The sequence below is a fragment of the Mastigoproctus giganteus genome, chromosome 6 (genome assembly GCF_048544385.1).
Source record: "Mastigoproctus giganteus isolate SK-2022 chromosome 6, ASM4854438v1, whole genome shotgun sequence".
In the NCBI taxonomy this organism is placed as follows: domain Eukaryota; kingdom Metazoa; phylum Arthropoda; class Arachnida; order Uropygi; family Thelyphonidae; genus Mastigoproctus; species Mastigoproctus giganteus.
Window position 1 is genome coordinate 179,900,724 of NC_143580.1, and position 26,163 is coordinate 179,926,886.

At 35.7% G+C, this 26,163-nt stretch overlaps 1 protein-coding gene across 1 annotated transcript in view; it reads right to left on the bottom strand.

Moving 5' to 3' along the window:
* LOC150084781 (uncharacterized) overlaps positions 1-26,163 on the bottom strand; it is a 55,905-nt gene that overhangs the window by 17,268 nt on the left and 12,474 nt on the right. Inside the window, exons 2-5 of the mRNA XM_090376354.1 lie at positions 25,878-25,952; positions 16,010-16,058; positions 14,406-14,608; positions 6,693-7,082 (exon numbers count right to left, since the gene is read on the bottom strand). Of these exons, the coding sequence (XP_090232480.1) occupies positions 6,693-7,082; positions 14,406-14,608; positions 16,010-16,058; positions 25,878-25,952 (717 nt within the window). The remainder of the gene's footprint in view (positions 1-6,692; positions 7,083-14,405; positions 14,609-16,009; positions 16,059-25,877; positions 25,953-26,163) is intronic.

Here is a 26,163-nt window from a genome sequence, read left to right on the forward strand (position 1 = left end):
TAAAAAAATCTTAAATTAATCAATCTCAGAATGTTTAAGATCAAGACCCACAAAAATGTAAAACCCAAAAAAGTCTGAGTATTAATATTAGTAACATGATGTGTTTGGCTAATACAAAGCATTAGCCAAAAGAAATTCCCACTTTATTTGCCCATTCCTACCAATTAACCTTTAAATTCATTCAAACTACCCATTTACTTATATACTTTAGTCAGTCACTATGCAGATGTCTAGTCTCCAAAGATTGTAATTTACAGAATCCCAGTTTTTCTTAGTAAGAAAATCATTTTGTGCCCAAACTAATTTTGTTTCTCTTCTGTGAACCTTTTCCAACAGATCTATGTTTTTCTGAAATGAAGTAAGTTCATTCCCAGTGCATATCAGATTAAATCTACCTTAGCATTGTTTTCTTTTAAATATTTTTATCTCATGAAAATGTTTTCATTGTTCATAGTTTTTAAATTTTGTTATATAGTTGGTAAAATACTTTTTATCACTTATTAATTAAAATTTAAATAATTTAAAAATACATACTGTTCCATAGGTAACAATATGAATTTCTATTTTTTGACATTAATGGTAGAATTGAATGCGTGCGCGCGCGCGCACGCGCACACACAGACAGAGAGAGAGAGAGAGAGAGAGAGAGAGAGAGAGAGATAGAGAGAGCGCACTTCATAAGGTCAGTAATTACCTCAAAATTACATCTGAAACCCTTTAGCTTTCCATAAGTTAGTGGTGCTTAATCTTATGTCAAAGACCTGCATTGTGGATTTTCTGAGAATCTGCAGGCTGGATAAAGAGTTGGATTAATGATATACTTTTTTTATCTTTAAGAACAAAACAGAACCATTTATATGAATCAGTCCTAACTTGATTTTTAACTAGCAGGTGGAAAACTTGCTTCTTGTGCAAATGGTAGCTGAACATTAGCTTTAATAATGGCATATGATACAAGAAAGCAAGCTTATACAGCATCATCCAAAAAAATAAACTCTTCCACACACACCTATCCATTCCCTCCAATAGTTTGTCTAGTTCTTCAATGAATTTATTTAAGCTATCGACTTCAACATGTGGAACTTTGTTCTAGAAATCAACCGCTCTCTGGCTAAAGGCAAACTTCCACGTCTATTCTGCAACTGTCCTTCCTCGATTTGAATTTATGCCCTGTGTGCATCAGCATTGAGCTTGCTCAATCCATCAGCAGACAAACACCTCAATTAGATCACCTTGAAGGTGCCTAGTTTCCAGATGCTGCAATTCACAGAACTGAAGCCTTTCTTGCTAAAAGGACCCTTTTGTTCCCCTAACCAACCTTTTTGCCCTTCTCTCTGCTCATTCCAGCAGCTTTACATTCTTTTTGAACTGAGGCCTCTAGACCTATGCAATACTCAAGATGTGACCTGACCATTGCCTTATACCAGCATTTCCCAAAATGTGTTCTGCAGAACACTAGTGTTCCATGAGATGTGAACAAGTGGTCTGTGAAAAATCGTAATTAATAATTTAAAAAATAAAATAAAATAAATAAATTTTGCATATTTGTAGCGTACACCACTTTTGTATCATTATAATTTTTAAATAATTTATCTCTGGTTATTAATATACTGGCATTGACTAATAATCAAATAGACACAGAACAAAGACACTTTGGCAGGCTTTGCATAGAGAGGTATGTGTAGAGGTAATGGCATCTACGAAAAAGTAGCAATGCAGTGATCTAATATGCCATTCATATGCGATTTAGCCTGGAGTAGACGATTTGATGGAGGGGGGGGGAAGCAAAAAGATATAAATAAACTCACTACATTGTATAAATTTTTTTGGATAATTATCAGTATTTTGAAATATTATTATTAAAATAAATGACCATGGATTTGTGGTTGAAAAAAAGGAACTTTAACACAAGCAAGTACAGTACTTCTAGTATTGCAACTGTGGTTGATGAAAACTAACACAATATTGTCACAATTCAAAGTGAGGATAAACAATCGCAGCCTTTTGTTCCCCAAAAATTTGAAGTGAAACCAACTTATTAGGAACCAACTAATAAAAGACCAAAACGAAAGTATGATGACACTTATTTGAACCTTGGCTTTACATCTGTTAGAAATAAAGATTCTCCTTATGCACAGTGCATCATATGTAAAAAAATATTATTAGTGAACAGTTCTTTGGCTCCTGCTAAATTTGTGTTCCATAAATATATTGCAAGTTGAAAAATGTTCTGTGACTTTTTAAAAAAGTTTGGGAAATGCTGCCTTATATAATGGGATAATTGCTTCCATATCCCTTCTAGAAAAATTCCTGTATATCACTGACAAAACCCCATGAGCTGTCCTAGAAGCCTGTCTGCATTGCTCAGATAACTTCATATCTGACTGTACAATTTTCATTTTCCATTACCTCGAGTAGTACCACACAATTTTTACAGTTTACTCTGGGGTTTCTGCTACCCGTATGCAGTACTTTGCATTTGTCAATGTTAAACTTCAGTTGCCACATCTCAAGCCCATCTGCCGAACTTTTCTAGATTCTGTTGCAGAAGCATACTTTCATTACTGTCATTAGCAACACTGCCAAACTTCATATCACATGCAAACTTGGACATTAAGCTTGATATGTCTTCATCAATATCATTGATAAATGTTGTTGTTGTTATTATTTGGTTTTTAGGAGCATTAGCAACTAAGGCCATATTGCTCTGGGGATATGCGATGGTCATTCCCTGATCTTTCTGCATCCTCCGTATTTGGTATCATTGATAAATACAGAAAACAACAATGGGCACTCCATTAATAACATTAGTCCACAAAAAAGCCGAGAGTTAGGGTTGAATTTGGAAGTGTCTGCAATTCTGCCCAGACACAATAGGAGGGAGTATAAGACGAGAGCCTTGTCAATCAATTCGGCCCTGGAGAGATTGTGCAAGGCTCATGGGATAGAATTTTTCTCTGCCTGGTCCGTGTTGGTAACAGGAGAGAATGCTTCTACAGGGATGGATATACTTAAATAGAAAGGATACAAGAATATTTGCTGATGCTATTGAGGCAGTGTTAGGTGGGTCGGGAAACTGCTAGCTTGGAGGGATACACAGACAAATAGATTAACAGTAGGTGCTGACAGAAGTGAGAGTGATTCTAGCACTGCTTCTAGTGGAATAAGCAGCAACTTGAAAAGCAGGGTGCGGGAGATTTCAGAGACTGCTGTGAGTCATAGCTGAACATGTATTTATTATATTTAACACAGCCCATATTTACTAAACTCCTAGCGATGCTAGGAGTTTAGTAAATAAATTTGAGGTGTTTGGCAAAACATAAAAGGCAGATATTGTTGGGTATAAGAGATGTGGTGTCACACAGATATAAAGAATGCAGAATTGGAATTTGGGGAGTACAATGTGTACAAAAAGGATAGCAAGGGAGGAGGGGTTATGCTGTTAGTTAAGAAACACATAAAATCTAAGGAAGTGCAGCCAGTTGACATGGGTGGACAGTGAAATGTTGAGTCATAAGCACTGGGAAAGAAAAATTGAGAGTAGGAGTGTGTTATAAGCCTGATGACTCTGATAAGTATAATGAACAATTGTACAGAGAAATAAAGTGGGCCGGTAAATCAGATTGTCTCATAATGGGGGATTTTAATTTCACAGATATTGACTGGAACTTGTGGGTTGGTTGCTCACACACTAGCAAGCCTTTTGTGATATTTACTTAAAGATATAACTACCAATCAAGCGGAAAGGGAAGGGTTTTAGTTTTCGTAAAGGTGACTACAGCGGTCCAGACAGTTTTTAAATTCTATACAATGGGATCAACTGGTGATGATGTTACCAAAAGTGAATTCTAAATGGGAAGCCTTCAGGGACTTAATCTTGGAGGCTACTAGACTTTTCATACCAATTAAGAAACACTGTTCAAGGTTCAGGCCTAAATGGATGTCAGATGAATTAATCAGGCTTGTGGCAGAGAAGAAAAATGCATAGGATTCATATAAATTATCAGGCAACACAGAAGTCTATGGCAGATATAAGCTAGTCTGTAATCAAGTCACAAAGGAGATTAGGCAGGCAAAGGCAGATTACGAGAAATTTTTGGCAAAGGATGCAAAAAAAAACAGCAAAGAGTTCTTTACTTATGTAAATCTGGAAGGAAGAGGATGAATCAGATTGGTCCACTTGATATCAATGGTTCAACCGTTGATGATCCTGCTCAGGTAGCTAACAAACTGAATGAGTATTATGCATCAACATTTACACATGAGGATTTATTCAGGGGGGGGGGGTAATGCCAGAGGCATATTAAACTCTGGAAGTGAGCTAAATGATTTTGTAATAACTGAGAGCAAAGTGGAGCAGTAATTGTTGAAAATAAATATAAAGGCACCTGTGGTGGATGGGAACTATCCAGTTAAGCTATAGGAAGCAGAAATGGAAGTAAGCAAACCTTAACCATGATTATGAGAGCTTCCTCTGACTCAGGAGAAGGTACCCATGGACTGGAGATGTGCAAATGTAACCCCAATTCACAAAGGAGGATCAAACGGTGATAAGTACTGTTATTACAGACCTATTAGTTTAACTTCTGTTCCGGAGAAATTAATGAAAGCATTGTTTAAAGAAGCACGGCAGGATCATCTAGACAAGACTTCAGTTATAGTTTGGACACAGCATAAGTTTGTTAAGGGGAAGTCTTGTGTGACCAGTTTGACTTGATATGATGTGGTCACAAAGGAACCGAATGCAAAGAATAATTTTGACATCATATAATTGGATCTTAGAAAGGCTTTTGATGCTGTTGCACATGGAAGACTGCTGTACAAATTGGAGCAGTGTGGCATTAAGGGCAAGTTGCTGCTATGGATAAAGGGATGGGTGAGTGGGAGAAGACAGAAAATGGTACACTGCTCTTTGTGGAGTCCCCCTGGCTTCAGTGTTGGGTCCATTGTTGTTTTGTATTTTTATTAATGATATTGATGAAGGTATATTGATGAAGGTATATCTTAATGTGTAGGTTTGCAGATGATATGAAGGTTGGCAGGATTGTTAATGACACTAATAACAGTATGCTACTGCAACAGGATTTAGAAAAGTTGAGCAGATGGACTGAGAGGTGGCAACTGAAGTTTAACATTGACAAATATGAAGTACTGCATAAGGGTAACAGTAACCCCAGAGTAATGTGTCAACTGTGTGGTACTACACTCAGGGTGGGAAACTAAAAAGGGCCTGGGGGTAATTGTGCAATCAGATATGAAGTTTTATGAGCAGTGCAGATAGTCTGCAAGAGAAGCTCATGGTGCCTTGTCAATGATATACAGGAATTTTTCTAGCAGGGATAAGGAGGTGATTATTCTCTTGTATAAGGCAATTGTCAGGCTACACCTTGAGTACTGTATACAGGTCTGGAGGCCTCATCTGAGGAAGGATGTAGAGGAGGGCAACAAGATTAATGAATGGAACAAAGCTTAAATTTTGCAAATTACAGTGTCTGGAGACTAGGCACCTAAGAGCTGATCTGATTGAGGTGTATAAGGCTTTGAATGGATTGAGGAAGCTCAATGCTGATGGGAACCTTCCTCTTACCCAGATTAATCGCCTGAGGGGACATAAATTCAAATTGAGGAAAGACTGTTGTACAATAGATGTGAGAAAATTTGCTCTTAACCAGTGGGTGGTTGATTGCTGGAAGAAACTTCTATCTCTCGCTGTAGAAGTTGACAGCTTAAATAAATACAAGGCAGAACTAGACAAAAATTTAGAGCAAATGGATGGGTGAAATGGGAAAGTATTTTTTTTTTTTTTGGCTGATGCTGTATAAGCTTGCTTTCTTGCATTATATGTCTCTACTAAGGCATATGATTCAAATAAACTAAAATGCTTTGGAATCCTCTTTTTCTCAAACACAAGAGGACAAATTTAAAAATGATAGTGGAAGAACAGATGTGCAGATGTTTTTCTTCCACTTAGTGCTGTTGAAGTAGCTAGTGTAAATATACTTTAAATTATTCAAACAGATGAACAAAGTAGATAATTTTTTTTTTTTTTTTTTTTTGTTTACTGATGGCATTTATGGTTGCTTCCTTGCATCATTTTTCCATGCTGATATTAAATGACACTGTGAAAAGATTAACCTACCATTTGTTTAAAATTAGTGCCTGAAATCCTTAAGGTAGCTTACAGTGACATAGTTCATACTGCTGTGAGCAATTTAAATCCACCTTGTAGGGGGGGGGGAGTTTTCATAACATTTAACATGACATAATATATCTATTAAATACAGCAATAATTGACCCTACGAAAAGACATACTTTCATTAAGAATGATTGGAACAACTGTCAGCACACTTCATGAATAATAATAAAAAAAGTCCTGGTAGCAACCGATTATAGATTTGCATTACACTGTTAAATACAACAATAACTGATCATACAAAAATACCTTCATGTAGAATGGTTGGAGCACAATTGTCAGAGTGGCTCAAAAGTCCTAGTGGTTTAATTCATTACAGATTTGCATTACTTTAAAATTCATTTTGAAAATGTTCCCAAATCTTGTATATGCAAAAACACTTTATCTGACAGATACCTATAAATTACAAAGAAAAATGAATCTAGAATTTTAATAAAATTAGAAAGAATAAAAATATAATTTGTAAGAACGAGTAGCACAAATTCTAACCATCACTTACCTGAATAGAATACAAAGTATTTGGCCACAGTGTGAGAACGGAAACATTATTTGAAGTATAGAGATGACCAGTAACTTCGATTGCATCATCAACAACTTTCCATAAAACTTCATAGTTAGCACAGTTAGCAGGCCATGTCACTGTTGCTTCAGTTCCAGTTGTCTGCAGACTTCTTTTCAAGGAAAGTAGTTCAGGTTTCCAAATTGATTTACCAAGCTGAAATTTATTTTTTGCATCATGTACTCCATTTCTATGAATATAAATGTTGGCATCTTTGCTTTCAAGAAATGATTCGGCTAAGATACCAAATGATGCAACTGCAACAACTTTAATATCAACTGTTTCTGGATTAATCAATCCTCGCACAACAGAAATGTTGTGTGATACAGTCTGAAAGTTAAAAAAAAAAAAAAATTTAACTACTTTTTTTCTTTTTTAAATCAGTAAACCACACAACTCTAAGCAAAATGACTATAAACAAAAAAAATACACTAATTCCAAGAGGACAAAAGGAAAGAAACTATGTCCATTAATCGTTTCTAGTGTCTACTGTTAAAGTGCATTTAAGTTATTGTTCCAATTGAGTACACACAAAGAGCCATTTCCCTGAAATCTTCACAAATGCAATAGTGTTGTATTTGGATGACTGTGATAAGTAAACTATGATGAACAGAAAAAGAAATAGCAAAAAAATTATGTAATGGTAACAATAGTGAAATTATAGTAATCTTATAATACTGTGATAAATCTGACTGAAAAATGAATAGCAAATGCTTAGAAAACAGTACTCACCTTGTATAAATCTGCAATAAGCTTTTTTGGTAGATGGTGGCTAAATTTAGGTTGGAAGAAGCATTAAAAAGAACTAAGGCGGGGAATGGGGTGAAAATATTTTAAACAGATTTTAAAATGAGCGCAAAGAAGTAGAAATGCAGATCTCCAATCCCTGGTTGTCATAAAGAGGTTAAAAGACGTAAATGAAAAAAAGGGAGAAGACTGGTGGTGCCAATAGTCGTTACGAGGGACTTTCGTTGAATAAACCACCATCAGTTGGCAAATGGAAGAGAAGTGAGCACGTGTTGTATTTAAAGTTTATCTAAACTCCCGTGATGCTCTTTTTGACATGTGGGAACTTTAGCCATGAGAGGTTCCAAGCCGGTGAAAGGTTGAAGGGAAGTTTAGCGTTAATAATGTCGAGATCAGAAAAGTGCCTGCCTGGCAACCCAAAGGTCGCGGGTTCGAATACCGCCTCGGACTTGGATCAGAGTAGTGCAAAAAACCTTGGGAGGCGCATTATGGTCACAGAAGCCGATGCACCAACAACTAACAAAAAAAAAAAAAAAAAAGTCCTGATCCACTTGAGTCAAGTGGACCATATTTTAGGTCTTGTCATTCTGAAAATTTTCTGCTTCCACCTTCATGATGGCGAGAGTGTTGGTAACCTTGGGCATACACCCTATCCCCATGTGCAAGGCCTGAAACACTACACCTAGTACACCAGATGTGACAACCTAGGTGTGAAATGATGCAAGCAAAAGTTGAGATGTGGCATTCACATCACGCAGCGGCATGTCGCCCCTCTGTGTCACCAGGCAGTACTAAGTGGTATATGACTCTCACCATCTGGTGCAATACCATCACTTTGCTTACTGGAAGCGTGAAGTGGTGAAACCATTGTTTAGTCTCTCAACCCTTCACCTCTTCAACTGCAGTATTCAAAAATGTCTTTTGAGGTTGTGATGGGCATCATCGTGAGATCCAGTATTACTTACATTTTGAGGCTCCAGCTCAACCAATTTTCACAGGCTGTCTACTAGATATTCTAACATACCAAACCTATTAATAACTCTCTGGGAGGCAACCAGATCAACCATTGTATAATAGTAGTAGTAATAATGGCAAATGACACAAGAAAGCAAGGTTATATAGCATCAGGCATAAAAAAAAAAAAAAAACTTGCTTCCTCTACTCTGCCAGCTGTTGACTGGAGGAAGCCCGAATAGTGCGTACATGGGAGGCATTACAAGGCAACATTATGTCAAGGAACTGGGTATATTCTTGCTGTATGTGAACGCCACATCCAAAATTTCAATTTCCCCCTCTACTTTATCTAATAGTCAAACTAACAGAACCAATTTTATCTGTGAATAGATCTAAACCTGTCAAAAACTTCCTCATTCATTTCACATATATGAATATAAAACTGGTCTGAGTTTGGTCTCAATAATGACATTATTTCTCCCTACAATCTGCCAAACCCACTTACTTTTTTCTGACAGAATCCCAATTATCAGATGTCCTAGTTATTCATTCTATAATTCCTTTTGCTTCAAAAGGTAATACTTATGCATGTCTGCTCTAATATTCCTTGTAAGAGACTTCCAAATTTAAAATATCCTCTTTTTTTGATCTCTTGTCTAAAAATCTATATGTCCCATTCTGCCAAATTCATCTATTGCTTTTATTGTTCTCCCAGCTCCAATAATCACATGAACTCTCTCTCTCTCTCTCTCTCTCTCTCTCTCTCTCTCTCTCTCTCTCTCTCTCTCTCTCTCTCTCTCTCTCTCTCTCTCTCTCTCTCTCTCTCTCTCTCTCTCTCTCTCACACACACACACACACACACACACACACACACACACCTTTTTCATTTGGCATTACAGGAATGCAAAATAAGATTATCTGCATGATTTATATTCTTGTTTTCATTGGTTTGCTGTTTTAAATCTTCTGATCCAATCATTTGTTCAGATTATGTCAAGGGTCCTATCAATTACTTGAAACAACTGAGTTAGCTTTATTAAAATAAATATAAAAAAATAAGAAAGCAATGACAAACAGTATATTAAATGAAATAAAAAAAGTTAAAAATACACTAGTACAATACGTTAAAATTATGGAACATAAGAAAAAATAAAAATCTAAAATCACAAACAAAAATGAGAAGCTTTCAAGGCAGTGTGGGATGATTCATCCAAAATCCCTCTCACCCTTTGAGATTACAATCTAAAGAGGATAGTCAGGGTAATTAATGATCCATCACTTGTATAGTCTCTCCACTTTATTTCATAGGTGTTATTTTTCTGCTGATACTTCCATGGGCACTGTTCTGTGAAGTGGCATCTGTAATTCCCCTGCACTCTTCCAAACCAGTCCAAACATGTGACACAACCAATCAGCATCCATTCAATGTCCAACTTTTCCTCTTCCTCATTTATCCTTTCTTCTGTTTTTTGGGACAACCTTTCTTTACATGTAATTCCTAAAAATTATAATCTATAGAAATTTAAGTCTAATGTCAACAAATATCTTGTCTTTGTAGTAATGACAAATGATGCAAGAAAGCAAGCTTATATAGCTTGCTTTCTTGCATCATTTGCAAAAAAAAACAGTTTGCCCATCTGTGCCCTCCAAGAATTTGTCTAGTTCTCTCTTGAATTTATTCAACCTATCCACTTCCACAACAACAGATGGGAGCCTGTTTTGAGAATCAACCAACCAAAGGCAAACTTTTGCATATTTTTCCTGCAACCATCGTTCCTCAACTTGAATTTATAACCCCTCATGTGTGTAGTCTCAGCAAGTGAAAGAATACCATTAATATTCAGCTTACTCAATCCATTCAAGGCTTTAAACACCCCATCAGATCTCCCAGCAGGTGCTTAGTCTCAAAACACTACAATTTTCAGAATTGAAACCTTTCTAGGTAAGAGCACCCTTTTGTTCCCTTCACCAATGTGGTTATGCTTCTCTGCACCAGTTCCAGTATATCTACATCCTTCCTAAAGTGACCATGGCCTTATACATCCTTCCTAACCATGGCCTTATACATCCTTCCTAACCATGGCCTTACAAAAACATAATTACTTACTTATCCCTGCTAGCAAAGTTTCTGTATATTATTGACAAAACCCCATGAGCTGTCCTAGCAGCATGTCTGCACTGCTCAGAGAATTAAATATTTGACTGCACAATTATCCCCAGGTATTTTTAATTCTCCACTGCCTTGAGTGTAGTACCACACAGTTGATAAGTGCCGACCGGGCTAGCTGAGTGGGTAAAGTACCTGCCCGCCAACCCAAAGGTCGCGAGTTCAATTCCCGCCTCGGGGCTTGGATCAAAGCACTGCAAAAACCTTGGGAGGTGCAATATGGCCACAGAAGCCGATGTGTCAACAACTACCAAATCAAAAAAAAAAAAAAAAAAAGTTGATAAGTTATTCTGGGGTTACTGTACTCATGTGCAGTACCTTGCATTTGTCAATGTTAAACTTCAATTGCCATTTCTCAGCCCATTTACTCAATTTTCCTAGATCTTGTTGCAGTAGCTCACCCTGATGACTGTCATTAACCCCCCCTGCCAACCATTGTATCATCTGCAAACTTTGATATCAAGCCTTGCATACCTTCATCAATATCATTAATAAATATTCAAAACAATGGCCCCTGCACTGAATCCTGGGTAACTCCACTAATAACATCAGTCCTAAAAGTCTCTCTCTCTCTCTCTCTCTCTCTCTCCACTTGACCATCCCTTTATCCATAGCAGTAACTTGCCCTTAATGCCACATTGCTCCAATTTGTAGAACAATCTTTTATATGCAACAGTATCAAAAGCCTTACTGAAATCCAAGTATATGATGTCAAAGTTATTTTTTACATCCAGTTGCTTGGTCACTGCATCATAGTAACTCATCAGATTGGTTAGACAAGACTGCCCCTTGACAAATCCATACTGTAATTGCAGTATAACTGCATGCCTGTCAGAATGGTCCTGCATTACTTCTTTAACCAGTGATTCCATTATTTTCCCCAGAACAGATGTTAAGCTAACAGGTCCATAATTATTCATGATGCCTTTTGATCCTCCTTTATGAATTAGGGATATATTTGCACTTCTCCAGTACATAGGGACATCCCCTGAATCTAAGGATGTTCTCATAATTATGGCTAAGGGTTTGCTTACCTCCTTTGCTGCCTACCTTAATATAACTGGATAGATTCCACTGCCCCAGGTGCCTTATGTCCATCCTCAACAATTTCTCCACCATTTTCCTTTCAGTTATCACAAAGTCATTTAGCTCCTTGTCAGAGTTTCATAACCATCTGACATCCCCTTCCCTAAGGAATTCCCCATGTGTGAATGTAGATGCAAAATAACTATTCAATTTGTCTGCAACCTGAGCAGAGTCATCAATAATTAACCCACAGATATCAAGTGATTCAACCCCTTCCTTCTACTGTTAATATAAGCACAGAAGTCTTTGCTGTTGTTATTTGCAGTCGTTTCCAGAGACTTATCATAATCTGCCTTAGCTTGCCTAATGTCCTTTGTGACTTGATTACAGACTAATTTATATCTACCATAAGCTTCTCTATCACCTGATAATTTATATGCATCCCATGCACTTTTCTTCTCTGCCACATTTCTCAATAGTTCATCTGACATCCATTTAGGTCTAAGCCTTGAACAGTATTTCTTTTTAGATCAAAGCCTTGATTACTTCCCCGAATACTTCCCATTTATAATTTGCTTTTGGTAATATCATCAGTTAGTCCCACTGCATACAATTTAAAAACTGTCTGAGACCTCTGTAGTCACCCTTATGAAAGTAAAAGCCTTTTCCATTACCGTTGAAAGTAGTTATATCTCTAACTAAATTCCAGTCTTCTCAGCCTTCAACTTATATCCAGGACCACATACTATAAGTTCTAATATTTTTCGTGTTTGGGATTTTCATTAAAAAAAAAAAAAACCACTCTAGTAAAGGGTTTAAAAAACCTGGTAAATGTGGTGTTCATTTATTAAAATATTTATCTTGGTCTATAAAGTAATGGATATAACCCACAAAGCACATTTAAAGTCGTATATTGCTTAAATCAATAAAACAGCAAAACACATTTGCTGCCAATAATTCAAAAAATTCAGTATAACTCAATGTCATATAAGATTTAGAAGAAGCTGTCTATATAAACAAATACAGAAATATTGCACTGAAACAAAATAAAGATTATCTAATTTCAATTGGCTGGAATTGTCTATGGAGAAATATCCAATTTTTTTTAATTAAAAATATTTTGAATGTTTATTACAAAATATTTTTAAATAGTTTGCAATCCATAGAGTACCACAGTGTGATGTGGTACTCTTTGGATTGGTTTTTAGACATCAAAAATGATTGTGAATTTGAGGAGGATACTATTGGCCCTATTTAGAAATGTTAAGTCAAATGTTTATTTATAAACATTGGCCCTGCTAAATAAACTTGGTTTTCAAGAGTATCATCAGAAAGAGAAGATTGCAACTGAGTTTGCTTTATTTTCTCACATCCCACATTGTTATGAGCAATTGTTAAAATGCCAAGCACAACTTGGGATAACACTGGTCAGCAAAAAAAAAAAAAAAAAATTTTTTTTGCTCCCTATAAAAATTCAGGGTGATTCTTGTAGATTTGACACTGCTGAATTCAAATATGGCAACCATATTGCTGTAACACCTACCAATTTTAAAGGAGAGGGGATTAAAGTAAAAAAAAAAAAAAAAAAAAAAAGTTCTTGTTTATACTTGGGAACAATCACCAGGTCAGTGGAGTTTACAATAAATTATCAATACAAACATTAATCATATTTAGCAGTCACAGGCTTGAACCCCATGACTGCTAAAAACTGTCTGAGCTACTGCACTCTTGCTCCTGACTACTCAGCTATGTCAGACTTAACTAAGTTTCTAGTAAAAAAGATTTCATATATTTTAAGAAAATGTTACACACCGTACTAAATATTGAACAATGGGTCTATTAACCTTATGCTCTTTACAAAAATGTTTATCTGATAACAAAAAACACTTATTTTGTCGTTTTTTGCCTTTTATAATTTTCCACTGGTGCTCTTGTACGAGATTTCAACAGTAGTCTGCCAACATATGTGGACTCCATTTTCCCTGGTATCTTTTTACCATTTGAGAAATACCTTGGTGAAGCCTTTCACCATGTTCATTAGAGACCACTCCCAAGTTTTCAGGAAAAAAGTCTAAATGGGAATGTAGGAAATGAAGCTTTAATGATATGTTTGCATCCCAACTCTCTGTGCGCCAAAATTAGCTCATGCACAATTTCACCGTAATTTTATGATTTCTCATTGCCTAAAAAGTGTCAGCAGATGTTTTCGATTGCCTTCATGGCTCTTATTTCTGTAGCATTTAATTTTTTAGTGAATCCTCAAAATAAGCTTCATATTGGGTGGCACTATTGCCCAGCCTGTTTTGAACTAATGTAGTATTTACAAAAATTCATCTTATGTCCAGCCTGTTTTGAACTAATGTAGTATTTACACCCAACAGAAAGACTATGGGAGGGCTTAACTTTGACTGATATTCACAGATAAAAATTAAAAAAAAACATTATAATTTATATGCAATTGAAAATATTTGTATAATGTAAAGGAAAAAAAATCAAAATCTTATGACTATTCAGTAAAACTGATGCCAAAACTATATTTAGTACAACTAAATTATGAAAGAAACAGAATAATCAACAACTGAACATAGTGTGGTCTAATCTGAGTTTTGAAAGTATTTCTTCTGTTTAAGTTTTCTTTACATTATTATAATATGAATATTACAATTAATATGTATACAAAAAAATGATTTCATTAGTTTAAATTATTACTTCATTTAATTTAAAACAATTTTAGTACATGTAGTTTTTTTCATTCTCACCTGTGCAATTTCTTCCCATGTTTGATTTTGTCGAATAACAGTGTTCCTAAAAAATACAAGGTAAACAATGGTTCTTATGTTGGGAAGTTTCCAAAGAAGCGGAGATGGCCACTTTAACTGTAAATGATTTACCTCTGTTCTGTATACTGAATGTAATGGTTCTGGAAATATCCAGCTTCTTTCTACATAGAGTGTACTATTGACTGAAAAATAAAAATATTAGTTAAGTTATTCAATGAAAGAATGGGATAAGTTGGCTATTTAGTATTCAGTTAATGATAAAGAAAAAAAACTATAAAAATTATGAGTAAATAATCTGGCCTTGGCTGTAGAGGATAGATGTGTTGCATGTAACATTTCCCCTCTCACCAATAAACTAAGATTTATTTGTTATTACTTAATTTATCTGCATCATTTTGAGACCAAATACAGGTTTTGAAAAGTAAGAGGACCTTCTTGCACTCTCCTGTTTTTGTAAGGCCAACAGCATTTTAACTGCTAAGTAAATACAACTGTCCTAAAGCTCACAGCAAGGCGAACTTTGTGTTACCATGAGTTGCCCTGGCATCGCATTACTTTTAAACAAATAGCATCATCAAAAGGTTAATCTGCCATAACAACCCAAAACAGGTTGTCATAGCTTTATAACTAGGAAAATACTAGTTTTCCTAGTTATAAAGCTATGCAGAGGCAGATTTAAAGGCGGGCGCACCGGGCGCGCGCCCTGGGTCTCGACTTCTGAAGGGCCCACGCAAAACCCCAACAAATTAGTTGAACATATTAGTTCAACTAATAGTTGAACTAATATGTTCAACTATTAGTTCAAAACTTTGTGATTATTATTATGCTATTATTAATTATATTATACATATATTATATTCAAATTTTATTGGAAATAAAACATTAATAGTACATAATATTTTTTTTTATTTAAACAAATGGTTAACATGTATTTTTTATTTTCCCTGTCTATCTCGTTTTTTTTTTTAAGGGGCCCAATATTTTCATCTGCGCACGGGGCCTCAACCGACCTTAATCCGCTCCTGAAGCTATGACAAAACAATGTCAACAAAGTTGTTCAGTAGAGTTTCCATGTAGTATATGAAGGTAGAACTTCAAAGTATAAGTCAGCTAATGCTATTATGTTATTAAATAATAAGACATACACATTCAGGCATATCATTTGTCTAAAAATAGCGCAATACTGTGGTAACATGTGCTAACACAAAGTTCATGCTACTGTGGGCATTCAGTTATTTACTACACAGTTTAACTCCTGCCAGCCACAAAAACACAAGGGAAGATAAGAAATTCTACTTTTCATATATTTGAAAAGACCATAATAGCATTAATTATTTCATAATTTCCTAGTTGTAAACACAAGCATTAAATTTTATCATTTATCCAATATAAGAATTGTAAATCCAAGGAATGGGAAAGCCATACTACTCTTGACCACCCTGAAACTGTATTGAAATATAAAAAAGATAAGTTTTATGTAACAGGAAAGTCCTCCTTACGATGTATGTTTATATAAAAATTTATATAACATTTGTGTGCATGTACATAAAAATAATTTTAGTTATTTCAGTTTTACAACATACCTCTTTCCTTTTTGGAATAAAAATGGCAAGCTTGCACACATCCTGGCAACTGTAATGATAATTAATTTTAATCTACAAATTCACTGAGTTTTTTAATCTAATGTGTAAGATATCTTAGAGCTAAGAAAAAAAAAAAATATATATATATACACACACACACACACACACATATATATATACACACACATATATATAATCTTCACCCAAAAAGAACTAAACACAGGCTTTTAAAATCAGGGGATGGCACTATACCTTGAAGCCGTTTTCAATGATCTTTTATGATTTTCAAAAATGAGTGTAATTCAGCAACACTGAAATGAAGCAGTTTTATTCCTGCATAAATACTTCCCCCCCCCCCCAAATTATTTTAAAATTTGTGGTGTTCTGTTTTGTTGTGGCTTTTTTTTTTTTTTTTACTTTTGCGTTTTCTGAAACCACATTTGGTCCAAGGTAAGACATCGAACTAAACAGAACATATATATACCCAGGTGTTCGATAAGCCCATATGCACTTTAAAAATTTAATAACTTAGGCATTATGTATGATGCATGGAATATGTAAATAACATTTAAAAACAAATTTATAGCTTTAGAACAATAAAGGTGTAATACTAAATTTAAAAGAACATCTTTCATGATGCTTATGCCTATCTTCTGACATATTAAACAAGTTTCCCATTTGCACTTCAGTTACTGCACTAATTGCATTGATGTTGAATTCAAGTTCTCCCAATGAACATGGTTTTGACATGTAAATGGACTTATATCCCCATGGTAAGAGAACAGATGAACAAGGTAGTCAAAAAAACTGGTCCACCTCTATGTATCTACCCATCTAGGAAAATATCATTTATCTTGTTAATTTTTAAATACCTACACATAATGCCTAACATTGTATTCCTAAAACTATATTAAATTTACTTTGAAATACCATTCATGGATTGTTCTACCATACCTGCAACCTAAGTGATCAAATTTTTAAAGTGCACTCAGACTGTGAAGAGCACATATAATGTAGAATACAGTAAACCCCGCTATTCACGGTATCTGTATTCGCGGTCGCTGATTTAATATAAAATGAAACCTAAAAAAATGTGAATTTTAAAGCGCCATGAACATTTTCCGCCATAAAAAAACATGGACATGGCTAAAATTATCTTTCCCGGTCAAAACAGTGCTCAGTGGGTGGGGGGAGAGGGGTGACAAAACCGCGAGTGTGGATGTTTCTCACTAATCCTTGTTCAGTATGTGTTATGCGCTTGTCATGGAAGGTTTCGTCGTTTGTTTCATTTATTTAATTTATATGCTTATAAATTAAATAAATTTATCAATTTATAAATTGATTTGTAAGCATATCAATTTATAAATTTATATGCTTACAAAAGTGATAAATCTACCGTTTTGCAGTGTAAAACAGACTTTTTCGAGCATGTTAATGGAAGAAAGTGACTTTATTGTGGACAAGTTCTTTCTAACCCATACAAAAATATGGCTACGAATAACAAGGGAAATCTGAAAATATCAAAGGTGATGACACTGGTGAACAAAATTTCTAATGGTGATAGTGTCTCCTCAGTGGCAAAACATTATAAAATCAATGAGTCAACGGTACGATCGATCAAAAAATCGGAAGAAAAAATCCGCTATAGTGTCCGTGAAAATGAGCTATTGCTTCAAAAATTTCCTCTGTAACTCATGATGTTAAATTAAAAAAAATGGAAAAGGCTTTAAATCTGTGGATAGAAGACCGAACTCAAAATAAAATTCCGTTAAGTTCACTAATCATTCGTGAAAAAGCAAAACTCCTTTATCAACACTTTAGCGAAACTGGTGATAGCACTGGCGGGATAGGTTTTTTAGCTAACAAAGGCGCTGGTTTGAAATTTCTAATAAATATTACATTTAATATTAAATTGTTTCTTATTTTCATTTCAATGCCATATGCTTGCATTTCACTATGTACTGTTTATGTACATAGTCATATCACGAAAGTACATATAATACATACATAGACAAAATTTTAGACTAGTTTTTCTTATATACTTCGGAACGGAACCCCTTTAATACTATGGGAGCCTTGACTCAGTATTCGCGTCATTTCTCAGGAACGTAACCCCTGCGAATAGCGGAGGTTTACTGTATATAAAAACTAATGAGTTATGAATAAACAATTTATTTCACAAAATATGGTATATATAGCCAATTTAGCTCTTAACTAGGTGTGAAAAAAATTATACATGCAGGCATGCAATGTAATTTTATTTACACTTTTTTTTTTTTTTTTTGGAAAAGAAAAGCAAGAATTAGTTTAAAACAACACTTTATCCTGACAAAAATATATCTGTTGTCAGAAAGAGTAAATAAAATATATTTAGTGACAGCAGTCTTATTATTCAAATAGTTATTACCTGACTGCCAGACTTCCAACGCACACACACACACACACACACCAAAAGAAACTGAAGCCAATGAAAACTCCAGAGGAAAACAATACATAAGTAGGTATGCAGTGCATTTTTCACACTAAAATGGAAAAGATACATTTTTTAATGGACTTCTCTATTTAGAGCTTGAAGGACAGGGTGGATGCCCTCGAAGGATTAAAAGTGAGGGGCCCATCAATCTCTCAGCTGCCCACACCAATGCCGGAGCTTGCACTTGCTCATCACGAAACACAGCGGCAGCCCCCAAGGCAGAATGCACTGGTCCCAAAGGAACTAGTAGTTGTTGGTGACTCTACTGTCAGGGAAATAAATGGGAAACATGCTTTGTAAAAAGGACAGGTGGAACAGGACCAGGGTATGACTGCCAGGGGCAAAGGTTGATGACGTTGTAGAGCGGATATCATCTTTTAAGGGCACAAAAGGTGATATAGCAGTACACGTTGGCACTAATGATATTAAGAGTAGGAGACCGGCGGAATTACTTAACAAGTACAGGTCACTGTTGAAAAAAAGCCGTGAATTAGGGTTGAATTTGAAAGTGTCTGCAATTCTGCCCAGACATGATAGGAGGGAGTATATGATGAGAGCCCTGTCGATCAATTCGGCTCTGGAAAGACTGTGCAAGGCTCAAGGGGTAGAATTTTTTTCAGCCTGGTCTGTACTTGTTAACAGGAGAGACTGCTTCTACAGGGATGAGATATACTTAAATAGAAAGGGTGCAAGAATGTTTGCTGATGCTATCGAGGCAGTGTTAGGTGGGTCGGAAAACTGCTAGATTGGGGGGATACAAGGACTAATAGATTAACAGTAGCCACTGTCAGAGGTGAAAGTGATTCTTGCACTGCTTCTATTGGAATGAGCTGCAGCCCGGAAAATAAGATGCAGGATATTTCAGAGACTGCTCAGAATCATTGGGGTAGAAATAAACACATAGGTTGTGTTAGGGTAGCTAAGAAAAAGAACAGGTGCATGTATACTTGCGTGTACACCAATGCTAGGAGTTTAGTAAATAAACTTGATGAATTTGAGTTATTGCTCAAAACATCAAAGGCAAATATTGTGGGGATTTCAGAGACATGGTGTCACACAGATATAAGGAAAGCAGAACTGGAATTTGGGGAGTACAATGACTACAGAAAGGATAGGCAGGATAGGAAGGGAGGAGGGGTTATGCTATTAGTTAAGAAATACATAAAATCCAAGGAAGTGAAGCCAGTCGACATTGCTGGACAGTGCAGTGTCGAGTCAGTTTGGTGTAACATAAGTATTGGGAGATCAAAACTGAGAGTAGGAGTGTGCTATAGACCTAATGACTCTGATGAATATAATAAGGAACTGTACAGGGAAATAGAGTGAGCCAGTAAATCAGAGATTCTTATAATGGAGGATTTTTATTTCCCAGATATTGACTGGAATTTGGGGCTGGTCACTCACACACTAGCAAGGCTTTTGTGGATTTATTGGATGATTGTTTTCTACATCAGCATGTTCGGGAGGCAACTAGAGGGAGTAATACTCTTGATTTGATTATCAGTAGTGATTCTTCATGCATTAAGAATTTGCAGGTAAATGAACCACTAGGTGGCAGTGATCACAGTGTGCTGAAGTGGGATTTACTCAAAGAGGTAACTACCATTAGGGGTAAAGGGAAGGGTTATTCATAAAGGCGACTACGATGGACTGAGACAGTATTTAAATTCTATACAGTGGGACCAACTGATGATGTTACTAACAGCAAATTCAAAATGGGAAGCATTCAAAGAACTTATCTTGGAAGCTACTAGGCTTTACATACCAACTAAGAAATATTGTTCAAGGTTTAGGCCTAAGTGGATGTCAGATGAACTAATGAGACATATGGCAGAGAAGAAAAATGCATGGGATACATACAAATTAACATGTGACACAGAAGCCTATGATAGATACGAGTTGATCTGTAACCAAGTTACAAAGGAGGTTAGGCAGGCCAAGGCAGATTACGAGAAATCTTTAGTAAGGGATGCAAAGAAAAACAGCAAAGAGTTCTTTACTTATGTAAACTCTAGAGGGAAGGGGATGAATCAGATTGGTCCACTTGATATCAATGGGTCAACTGATGATGATCCTGCTCAGGTAGCTAACAAACTGAATGAATATTTTGCATCGATATTCACACATGAGGAGTTATTAAGCGAGGGGAATACCAGAGGTGTATTCAACTCTGGCAGTAAGGGCTAGAGAAACTTGTAATAACTGAGAGTAAAGTGGAGGAGAAATTGTTGAAGATAAATACAAGAAAGGAACCTGGGGTGGATGGGATCTATCCAGTTATATTAAAGGAGGCAGCAAAGGAAGTAAGCAAACCCTTAGCCATAATTATGAGAGCTTCCTTGGATGCAGGGGAGGTACCCATAGACTGGAAATGTGCAAATGTGACCCCAATTCACAAAGGAGGATCAAAGGGCGACACAAGTAATTATAGACCTGTTAGTTTAACTTCTGTTCCTGGAAAATTAATGGAGGCAATTAATGGAAGCACTGCAGGATCATCTAGACAAGACTTCAGTTATAGCTCGGACACAGCATGGTTTTGTTAAGGGGAAGTCTTGCCTGACCAATCTGATTGGATACTATGATGCAGTCACAAAAGAACTGGATGCAGGGAATAACTTTGATATTATATACTTGGATCTTAGAAAGGCTTTTGATACTGTTGCACATGGAAGACTGCTGCACAAATTAGGGCAGTGTGGCATTGGAGGCAAATTGCTGCTATGGATAAAGGGGTGGTTGAGGGGGAGAAGACAGAGAGTGGTAATCAATGGACACTGCTCATCATGGACTAATGTTATTAGTGGTGTCCCTCAGGGTTCAGTATTGAGTCCATTATTGTTTTCTATATTGATGATGGTATATCAAGCTTAATGTCCAATTTGCAGATGATACGAAGGTTGGCAGGGTTGTCAAGGACACTACTGACACTATGCTACTGCAACAGAATCTGGAAAGGTTGAGCAGATGGGCTGAGAGGTGGCAAATGAAGTTTAACATTGACAAATGTAAAGTACTACATATGGGAAACAGCAACCCCAGAGCAACGTATCAACTCTGTGGTACTACACTGACAGTGGTAGAGAATGAAAGGGACCTGGGGGTGGTTGTGCAGGCAGATATGAAGTTTTCTGAGCAGTGCAGACGGGCTGCAAAAGTAGCTCATGGTGTATTGTCGATGATATATAGGAATTTTTCTAGCAGGGATAAGGAGGTCATTATTCCCTTGTATAAGGCAATGGTCAGGCCACACCTAGAGTACTGTATACAGGTCTGGAGGCCTCATTTCAAGAAGGATGTAGAGATGCTGGAACAAGTACAGAGAAGGGCAACAAGATTAATGAATGGAACAAAGGGGTGCTCTTACGAAGAAAGGCTTAAGTTTTGCAAATTACAGTGTCTGGGGACTAGGGACCTGTGAGGTGATATGATAGAGGTGTATAAAGCCTTTAATGGTTTGAGCATGCTCAATGCTTATGGGATTCTTCCTCTTGCTCAGAATAATCACCTGAGAGGGTATAAATTCAAATTGAGAAAAGACAGACGTAGAATAGATGTGAGGAAATTTGCCTTTAGTCAGCGGGTGGTTGGTTGGTGGAATAGACTTCCATCCCTTGTCGTGGAAGTTGATAGCCTAAATAAGTTTAAGGCTCAGCTGGACAGGTATTTCGAACGAACAGAGGGGTGAAGTGGAAGTGGTTATTTTTTTTATTTATTTTTTTATTTATTTTTTTTTTTGGCTGATGCTGCATAAGCTTGTTTTTTTTTGATGCTTTCTTGCATCAAATGCCTCTACTAATGCTAATTAAAGTAGCAACCATTGATGCAGCTGAACTGAAAATCATACTAGAGGAATACTATTAAAACAAAATGGTGCAATACTAAGAGATATTAAGGTTTTTTTTTTTCCTATTTTAGAATAGGGTCAACCAATGTGCTCATTAGGAGGAAGTGATGGAGGGTTAATTAACACTATCTTTTATAGGTTCATACTGAATAAGATATTCATGATATAGAATATCATGATGTAAAATAGATGTGTGGAAATTTTCCTTTAGCCAGCGGGTGGTTTAATTGCTGGAACAAACTTCCATCTGTCGTTGTGGAACAACTTCCACAATGACAGGTTAAATAAATTTAAGGAGGAACTTGGCAAACATTTAGAGGGAATTGTTGTGTAAATTTTTTTTTTTTATTTAATTTTTTATTATTTTTTTTTTATTATTTTTATTTTTTTGGCTGATGCTGAATAAGTTCATACACTTTCTTTCTTGCATCACATGCCACTACTACTACTACATTCATTATAGCTTTACACTGAATAGGATATTCATAACACATTCATTATATGAGAGGTGGTCAAAAAGTACTGAGAACAGAGTATTTCCCAGTGTTCCAGTGGTACAACTGCTCAATGTATGTTTTTGGACAATTGTGCACTACCTGCATTATGGCAGTACTATTGAATTGAGCCCTGTCAGTATCAGCATGACATGGAGCACTGTCATGCTGATGCTAACGTTTCAACATTACAATATTTAAATTATTATGATGGCCAGCTGAGAGCACAGACCTCAACCCAACTGAACACCTGTGGGATCAATTAAAGTGCCGGATGAGTACCATCTGGCCTAGACCTCAAATAGTTCTTCAAATAGATTTCTCCTCAATAATTGGTGCATTTATACAGAAAAACTGTAAGCATATCCAAGGCACAATACTCAACTACAAGTATGATCAAGGTGTTGTAGCAAGTTGCATACATATTTGGTGATTCATCTAGATATAGTAACACATGAATCATTCATTTATCTGCAGTCAGTCTGAATTAGAACACACTAAATAGATATTTTACACGCTTCCTCACATCTTAAATTGAGTGATACAAGCAGGCATTTGCTGTAATTTTAAAGAGCAGCAAATTTGCATCAACGTGCATTTCGAATTAAGGAAGAAATGCAACAGAAATCCACAAAATATTAGTTAGTTAATTTCACTAGGATAAAATTGACACCAATAGACTCGCAGTGTTACAAAACAGTAGGTGGACCATTAAGGGTTAAAAACAGCTTTTGGAGAAGAAGCCAAGTGTTGATAGGAAACCTCTGTTTTAAAAAGTTTAAGGGGGCTACTTGTTCCTCAAAGATGATCCTTGCTCTGGCTGCCTTAACTTCATTTTATTTATTATTTTATTAATAATTGAACCAAAAGGTTCAGCACCTTGGTTAGAAATTATAATTAGTTACCTGTGATTTATTCCAGCATTCTCTAAAGGTCAGGAGCTTTCCTAACATCCAACTTTCAAATAGACTAAAACTAATAATTTAAGAAGTATCATCAAAAATTGAGAGAAATGAAGCCATGCTTACCCCATTATCATGCATAAGACAGTGGGAACCCAAAATCACTAATAACAACACACATGCAAAAAGACTTCCTAAAACACAATAAATTTTTCCAAGATGCTACCCTGAAGTGGGACCAACATTTAAATGTTCTTGTTTATACTCCGGCATGACCACCAGATCAGTGGAGTTTACAATAAATCATTGATACAAATATTCAAGGGGAGGACAGCATGTTTACCAAGAGTGCATATACATATGACCACCAGAACTTAAATAAATGAGATTGGAAATCTTTCTCCTATGATTTAATTAAGTGCCAGTGAACACTGATAGAATTCCAGAATAATTTCATGTGCAAGGTTTTAGAAATAAATTTACAGAAATTTGATTGATAACCTAAGTGGAGATATAATTGAATTTGAAATCACAACTAAAGAATCCCTCACAAAGTTTTCCATGACACTCCTTTTGCTAATATCAATGTTATTTGTTTAGTGTATTTGAAACTCAGATGTTAGGAAAGCTCCCGAAATTCACAGAAGACTGTGGAATAAATCACAGGTAACTAATTATTTTATTTTTTGAATGGTGCAGCAAAAGCTTGTGGCTTTGATGCACTATATGGCTAATACTAGGCTTCAAAAACTAATGATTCAATTAATCATGTTCATGATATGATTAAGAATGACTGATTTTTAACTATCCATGAAGTTACTAATGAATTTTTTGTGACATGCCCATAAGTGTATTTTCTTATGGGGCATGTCAATTTTAACGCAATATTTGGGATGTGAGGCATTTTAGCAAAATTTGTGCCACACGTCCTTACTGATGATTACAAAGAGTGACAAGTTCTTGCATGCCATGATCTCCATCAATGTGCCATTGCTGACCCACAATTTGTTTTTTCTAAAATTCACTGAAAATGATATTGCAACATTACTTAACAGAATAGTTAAGCAATGTAGTAGTAGTGGCAAATGATGCAAGAAAGCAAGCTTATATAGCATCAGCAAAAAAAAAAAAAAAAAAACCCCTACACATTTCACCCATCTATAATACCCTCCAACTTTCAGCATCTGTTAATACAAGGTTGTTTATAAACAAGTCATCATCTGCAATACGATGCAATATCCTTCAATGTAGTTCATTTCCAGTTGCAGCAAAACCAGCTTTCCAAAAACAGTTTTGAACCATAAATACTTGATCCAATTTCATGCATTCTGCATGAATTCAATGGCTACTTTCATATGAAGTCTTTAGTTGTAAGCATTTGTCCAGATTCAGAAGTAGACATCACCTCTGATAGTTGCAATTAAAAGTTGCAGTTACACCTGGATCTAGCAGCTGAATTTTTGAAGGAAATAACTAACTACAGTGAAATGTTACTGTGCTATAACAGTTATTCAAGCATCAGCAAAATGTTTTGCTCTACAGCCATTTTGCAATCAAATTCTACTTTCAAATGAATCTCCAGTGTTTTCTTTCTAAATATTTATCATTGAATATGTGTTGATTTATACATGCCTGTTTTTTTCTGTGGTATGTAATGGAAGTCCAGAAAAATTATTCCCTCAAAAACTTTGCAGATTTGCCTATGATGAGTGGTTTGCTTTTATCGCTGCCATCCATATTAATGCAAAAAAGATCTGTAATGCATTGTTTGCTTGCATTACTTTGTAATAGAATTCATTTCTACTTAGGAATAGCATTAGTAAAAAATATGTTGAATAATGTCTTTCCCAGTTAACTTCACTGACTAGAAAAATATCAAAAAAGATTTTTCACTTGGAGTTGAAGTTAACCAGTCTCATGCAGATTCTAAGATTTATTTCTGGTTTTTCATTCTGCAAATGTGCAATTAATCCATGACGACATGAAATTTATGACATGACATAAGATTGTCTGTCTGATCAGCAAGAGGATTTAATTCATCATCATGGCACACTGACCCCATATTGAAAGGACACAAAACCAAAAAAATAGAAGGGCAATTGATACATCAGAAAGAAATGTAATTAATAATTAAACACATTAAAATACTCACACACAGCTGTTTAATGCCACATATATGTCCCCAGATTTCGAAACTCTTATGTAGTAAACTGCAAGATTCCCAGCACTATTGGAAAACAAATTATAATAAGCTGCAGTTTAGTATTGTAATTCAGCACATTAGCAATCATATTAAATAAATGTAAAAATCAACATAGAACACAAAAATATACAAGTTTGAAATCATTTCAAATCTTAGACAAAAATATATATTACTAGAATAATTTTCCTCTTCCAACCTCAACTGTTTTACAAATGAGTCTCCAGTGTTTTATGTT